General features: G+C 32.0%; 1 protein-coding gene across 2 annotated transcripts in view; it reads left to right on the top strand.

Annotated features, from left to right (window-relative positions):
* Nucleotides 1-5497: 5497 nt before the first annotated feature.
* The window catches only part of LOC111450537 (serine/threonine-protein phosphatase PP2A-2 catalytic subunit-like), a 7691-nt gene continuing 5930 nt past the window's right edge, over nucleotides 5498-7258 (top strand). Inside the window, exons 1-2 of one of the 2 annotated variants that reach the window (XM_023090726.1) lie at nucleotides 5498-5706; nucleotides 5761-6118. In XM_023090726.1, coding sequence (XP_022946494.1) covers nucleotides 5866-6118 — 253 coding nt within the window. In that variant the 5' untranslated portion in view covers nucleotides 5498-5706; nucleotides 5761-5865. Of the gene's footprint in view, nucleotides 6119-7258 lie in introns of both variants that reach the window. The other variant, XM_023090725.1, reaches the window with a different exon arrangement.

The following is a 7258-nucleotide window of genomic DNA, read 5'->3' as shown; positions in this document are numbered from 1 at the left end:
AAAAAAAAAAAAAAAAAAAAAAAAAAAAAAAAAAAAAAAAAAAAAAAAAAAAAAAAAAAAAGAGTCTAACGAGCAATCATGAAAAACAGGTTCCACCATTCATGAAACATATCACGTGTGTTTGCATTTTTCGACCCAAAATCAAATAATAATTAGCCCCGGCTCCCAAATGATTCTAAGTTCATTAAAATAAATGGGCTAGGCTCAAGAAAATCTAAACTCATATGGGCCGAAAGCCTAAATTAGCCCAAACCGTTATGGAAAAGTTGGGCCAGATAAAGGATTGAGCTCAAGCCCAAACTTAGCTCGAACTAACCTAGGTTCAAAGGATGGGCTAAACGTAATGAGACCTAAGCCTACCTGAGGCGTGTGAAAAGCTCTCGACTGACGATGAGACGAAGATTAAAGAAACTCGAAGGAAAAAAAAAAATTAAATAACTTAATTTCATCTTAATAATTTAAATCCATTGGGGTTTAAGGTCATCGATCAGTCTCCACCGGTCGAAGTGTTGTGGCATAGTTAGATAGCTCACGAGCATACAGAGCTCATCGAACCTCAGATCTCAAGCCCATGATGAAACATTCTATCTTCCTACTTGTATTGTTGCACTGGCTTGAAATATTTCCTTAGGAAAGCCTTCTTGAACTGTGCTCAAGTGGTCAGGTCAGGTCAATCTTTCTGGAGCACGGATGTAACACAACTCAACCTTTGTTCTTCAAAGTACTTCATATGATCAAATATTTCATCTCCTAGCCACAATTCACCCACCACTAAATTGCCATATGTTCCATCAAATTTCTCTGGGTCCCATCGTTTGTAGTCTTAAAATACTTGCCCTTATGAGAAGTATCCACGTTGTCTGAGTTGGGTTGGGCCACCTGCCCTATATACTCTAGACCACAACATTTGGAATTAGATATGCCACAACTCTTTGTACCAAAGATTGTGATACCTCCATCATCGTAAGTTGTCTAGTTGACTCGGGTGAAAAGCTCCTACGATTGGGCATAATATCACATTGTACTAACTTTTCTCGAGCTACATCTCAGCGGTTGGGTTCTCTTGAACCCTTGCAAGTCCACCTCGATTCTCAATCCTTCCCTACCCTCTTTCAAGTAGGGGCATTATTTTTCGAATCCCTAATCTACCATTTAACCTAACGGAAAATTCCATAACCTTAATGGCATGCATATCAATTCATTTTCTCCCTTCAACAAAGCAAGGACAATGAATTAACTTCTATTACATAGCTTGACGTACCCAGAAGTGACAACGGTGTACTGCTTAGTCATGAGCAACTTTTTATAGCTTACGATGTAAGAAGTCTATAGAACTTCAAAACTAGGCTCGAATACTAGTTGTAACAACCCAATTTTTCACACGTATCGATCAGAAACGTCACTTAACACTAAAAATTTATACTTTACAATATATGAAAATATGCTAAAAGATATTTCAGTAAAATTATTCTCAAAGTCTTGCTCATCATTCTCTTCACTTCCGTGCTACAATCTTGCCCTTACCTCAAAATAATTTTTAAGATAGGATATGCAAAACCATCTTAAAGTTGATCAATCGAAATTAAGGGAACCTCGTGGTTAATTATCCGAAATACACGGGTATATTCTCTAAAAATCTTTTTCAACAATCACTCATGACTGACCATTAGTGGTTGACAATTAGGAGTTGACTACCAGATACAGTAGTTGGTTACCGAATACACATAACCTATAACCCTTACCACACTCATTGTATTCAAAAACCACAAGGCAGTCCCTAAACATATATTTTTCATGATCAATAAAACATGACAGCAAACAAAACAAATTGAGTTTCAATAGGAACATCACTTACCTCAAGTCTTTGCGATAACAGTTTTCGATATACAGTCCTATTCCCATCACGTTGGTTGAGGAGGAGAACGAAACACCTTTTATAAGGGTGTGGAAACCTTTCCGTAGCAGACGCATTTTTAAAATTTTGAGGAAAAGTGAAAGGGAAAGTCGAGAAAGAACAATATCTGCTAACGGTAGACCTGAGCCATTACATCCTACTTACCCAAAAGTGTAAAACACATCAAACCTCCAACTTCGGTACTCAATATCCTTATCACAATGTTAAGGACAAATATGAACACTACATCATAACTGAAGCGGAAGTGATATAGGAATCACAAGGCATGTGGAAACTTACTAATTTTCCACTTCAAATAGAAGTTTCAATGACACGACGATGGCTGGTGTGCAATGTCACCAATGTGCCACATTCGCACTCTTGCAATAGTGAGATAACAATTGTGTTGCACTTGTTCTAACCCAACGAACAAGTCAAGTATGAGAAATATTTTAGAAAATTTGAGCGAGAAATAGGTTGAAAACAATTTGAAAGAAACAAATGTTATAAGCTAAAAGCGAGTAGGCAACAACAACGACTTTGATAGCATATAACTCAGGTAGGAAAAAGTGACAACTAGTCATATCCCCCTACTGTACATTTTGGGACATTTTAACCCTGACGCGTGTAGACATGATTTTGGTGAACAGTTAGTTATACACTCTCGTATTAACACAAAATGAAATAGTAAAGATGTATCTAATATGAAAGCATACACATTCTCGTATTAACACAACATGAAACAGTAAAGATCTATCTAATATGAAAGCATGAGTGGTTTGGAACATGCAGTAGTCATGGACAACACTCTTTGGACAAGCATGACTAGGACATCCGACATGCAACTATAAACAATACGCTTTGGACAAATATGACTGAGCAGAAGACCGTGACACATTGAAATAAAATAAAACAAATAAAATAACCTTATAAAATTTTTTATGACCACAAAAAGTTCAAACTTTATCATTAAATACGAATATAACTCGATTGATTAAAATACTTTAAAAAAACGTTTTATTTACGCACAAAAACATTAGCAAAGGTGGATCTTGATCTTTGTTCTCTCAGTCACCCGGAGACGAAAGGAAGGCTTTCTCATTGAGCCAACTCGATGCAACGTGCACCAAGTCCACGACCAAACTCCAACAACGCAAGCCCAACAAACATGCATGCAGCTCGACCTGTGTGTGCAACTTGTCTAGTCGACTCAACTTCACTTTTAGCCCGTACGCAACATGGTTAACAATCAACCGTAGTAAACGAGTATTATCACTTAGTTTAGATTCAAAGGAAGGCACTCTCCTCTTGGATGATATATATATATATATATATATATAATACTTCTAGTTTAATAATTTTATTAAGGAAGGTACACGATTGGGTTGGTGACCCGAATAACCCGAATAGAGTTCACATCCTACGTTGTCAAGTTCTTCTTATTTTATTAATTATTTAAAAAATTACATTAGTAATTAAATTTTCATAAAATTTAAATATCAAATATTTACCACCGACAATACATTACTAAAATCGGTTACAAATGTCAAATATTCTTAATTTTTTTTAAAAAAATAGGGTAACGTTGAATTGAATTGTAACTCTAATTTCGGGTCAATCGGACCTGACCAAAAGATATAAACCCCCGGATCAAATCCAATTTTCGATTTTCTAAAAATTCAATTCAATTAAAAAAAAAAAAAATCTAGTCTAATCCAACTTGTATGGTTTGAGGTAGATAGTCCGAGTTAGTTGGATCATCGTGTCATATAAATACTTCTAACATTATTATTTTTAATTTTAAAAATTAAAATTATAATATAATAATTACACATGCAACGTTTTTAATTTTTTAATTTTTAAAATTAGTAGTCAATTTCAAAAATTAAATAAATAAAATTTAAGTTAAATTAATACAAATATTTTTAAACTTTAAAAAAATTAAAAAATATACTTTTAACATTAGTTTTGGACGGATATGGTTAATACTTGTTTCTAAAATAACGATAAACATTCAAATAAAAAAAATACTTTTATAGTTTCGTTTAATTAATATCCTTTATACTAATTTTTATTTATTTTTTTTTTTACACATTTTCAAAATACTCATGAATTTTTTAAATCTATTCCTAAAAAAAATTAAATTTATTTATTTATTAAAGTTAAGGGTGTTCCCATTTTTTTTTTTAATTTTATAGATATTTTTTAAAGATAATATTTAGAGTAAAAATATTATTTAAATTTTTTAAAAAAACAGAAAGATATTAATAAAAAAAATTAAAAAATCGAAGGCATTTTATAGATATTTTAAAAATATTTTTTAAATACTAAATATTTTTTAAACAAAAAATTTAAAAGTTAAAAGATATTTTTTTAAATTAAAATATAAAGTCTAAAAGGTATATTTTTTAAAAGTTAAATTAAAAATTAAGGGAGAAAATGGATGGAACGAAGTTAAAAATAAAATTGCAAAACATTATATTTGGAACTTTGCTAATGTTCGCAGCGGGATCACGAAAAGTTGTCCAATTGAACGTCTATTGGACACGTGGCATGATCTTATTTGCTTTTGACTCAGCGGACAAACCGGGAAAATAAAATTTATCCCTACTTTCCATATTCCACTCTTTGACCAGCGGACAATCATTAAAAATAAAAATAATAATATATAATAAATGTAATCTGAAATTTCCTTTTCTGCTCCAAAAAAAAAAGGAAAAAAAAAATCTGAATTTTCTCTCTTTTTAACTTTAAAATTAAATATTTATTTTAGTTCAAATTTCTAATTTCTTGTTAATTATATCGGTCCGAACGAGTATTGTTATGCTAAAATTCGCATATATTATCCTTAAAATTATTTTTATAATATTTTTATACATTAATCGTCACGTAAATAAATGTATATGATGTTGTAAATTTAAATGATGTCATATATATTTTCTAATTTTTTCACGTAGATGCTATTAAATTATAAAATTTAATATTAAATTATTTTAATATTTATCTTTTTCATTATTTTTTTATTAATCAAACTTTTTTTTTTATAATCAAAGTGCGAATATGAGATTTAAGGAGAAAAAATAGATATATTAATAAAAATATAGTTCAAAAATTTTAATAAACCCTTAAATTATTCTAATACAAAATTTCATTAATATTCTTATTGTTAAAAAAATCTTAAAAAATAAACTTAATTTTTTTTAATGATTGAAAAATACTCGAATTGAACTATTAATATTATATTTCAAATATAATGAACTTTCAAAAATAATATTAATATAGTTAAATATTAAAGAAAAAAAAGTTTGAAAACTATTTACCATTACAAGGCGTAGATAGACAGTTTTGGTCGGTATATAAAATTTTTAAACATTTTTTTATGAAAATTATTATAATTTTGTAATATTTTAAAATTTAAAAGTATTTTTTTAAAAAAATTCTTTAAAAGTAAAAGTTTTATTGAATTTAATTAGAGAAATATATTAATTTAGCCTAATAATAATAATAATAAAGAAAAAAGAAAAAAGAAGAAAAGGAATGAAGGTTGAATGGTGGTTATGACGCATTTCATTTGCATTCGAGTTTCATTTTGGCAAATCCCACTTTTCACATAAATACCATTTCCATTTCCATTTCATGAAATTTCCCCAGAAAACGAGCTGTAGCTGATGATGATGATGATGATCCCCACCTTTTGAACTTCAACCTTTCTTCTTCCTCGATTCCCCCTGTTTCTAACCTACCTTACCAATTTCCTGCCATTGATTGATTCTCATGCTCTTGCAATCCGATTGAGAAAGCGAGGGATTCTATCTCTCTCTCTCTCTCTCTCTCTCTCTCTCTCTCTCTCTCTTTCTCGCTCTCTTTCTCTCTCTCTCTCTCCCGGAGCGTGGAGAGATCGGTAGCTTCTCGATCGCCTCCCGTCGCAATCTTCGATCTGTAATTGCGGATCTGAAGAGTTCGCAAACACGATGCCGTCTCACGCGGATCTGGACCGTCAGATCGAGCATCTGATGGAGTGTAAGCCGCTGTCGGAGGCTGAGGTTAAGACGCTTTGTGATCACGCGAGGACGATATTGGTGGAGGAATGGAACGTCCAGCCGGTGAAGTGCCCCGTGACCGTATGTGGGGATATTCATGGCCAGTTTTATGATCTCGTCGAACTGTTTCGGATAGGAGGGAATGCTCCTGACACTAATTATCTCTTCATGGGTGATTATGTGGGTGAGTTTTTGACACTGAATGTGGTTATTAGGTCATCTTCTCGCACTCTTTCCTTTAATATTATTCTGTAGCAGACTACTTTCCCATGAAAACGTTTTCAATGCATTAATGTTGTTATTATTATTATTCCGATATTGGATTTATGATATTTAGTTTTATAACCTTTTTTTTTTATCTGCTTCCTAACTAATTTATGTTTGCCGATAGGTTAAGTTAACCACCACACATGGTTGATTTTGGGATTTATGTCTAGTCCTTAATTTGTTTGATTTTGTTGACCTTGTTTGTTTTAGATCCTTGGCTGTTTGTTTGACGGATATAGTCTTAGTGGAGGGTTAGTTTGATAGCAGGCTGCATTTGATAGCGCTTTATCGTAGATCATTGTTTCTAAGGTGTAAAACCTCCTTGGAGTCCTAATTGAGCATGAGTATATGCACAATAAGCATATGTAGATAACGCAGACTCATACAAAATATTCTATTGAAGACTACTTAACTGTTAACTGTAGAACTTATTGTGCATAAAATGGCTACAAATATGAATGAAAGAGAAGGGAAATGATGTTTTCCTACACTGCAAAACATTGGGAGACTGCTTTGAACATGTGCAAGTAGCACTGTTGAATTTTGTAAAAAGGATATTTTTTTTTATAACATTACACTTGATGGAAAGAAGGTATAGTGAACTTTTCTTATTGGTAGAGATAGAGAATGATATACCTCAAATTGTAAATGTGTTTAGCAAATAGAGAGTTGGGACAGTAATGTTACCGTATAAGTTGTAATGTGGACTCCTTTGTAACCAACTTAGATAGCCGGAAGTGAGTGATCCTAACAAGTAATTGATGTTGAGGGGGGAATACCTTTTTGGGTGTGTATGCTGAGAGATGGAAGTTCTCTATCAGATAATCTATACACAAGGAGTAAAAAGAGGAAGATAGAATTTGAAAGTATTATTAACAATTTCTTCCAGAAATGGGGAGTGTCTTTAACCAATAGGAGAAGAAAAAATTGATAGATCAAGTGAGATATTTCTGGGCCTTAATTCTCACAGCTTCACTTTTATGGGCCTAAAGATATTATTGTGGAAATTCACCTTGAGGTTGGTGGTGGTTTTTTTTTTTTTTTTTTTTGGGGGGGG

Source organism: Cucurbita moschata, unplaced genomic scaffold, assembly GCF_002738365.1.
Source record: "Cucurbita moschata cultivar Rifu unplaced genomic scaffold, Cmos_1.0 Cmo_Scf00012, whole genome shotgun sequence".
NCBI classification, from domain to species: Eukaryota; Viridiplantae; Streptophyta; class Magnoliopsida; order Cucurbitales; family Cucurbitaceae; genus Cucurbita; species Cucurbita moschata.
Note: the sequence above shows the minus strand (reverse complement) of the source record. Positions and strands in the feature narration are given on the sequence as shown.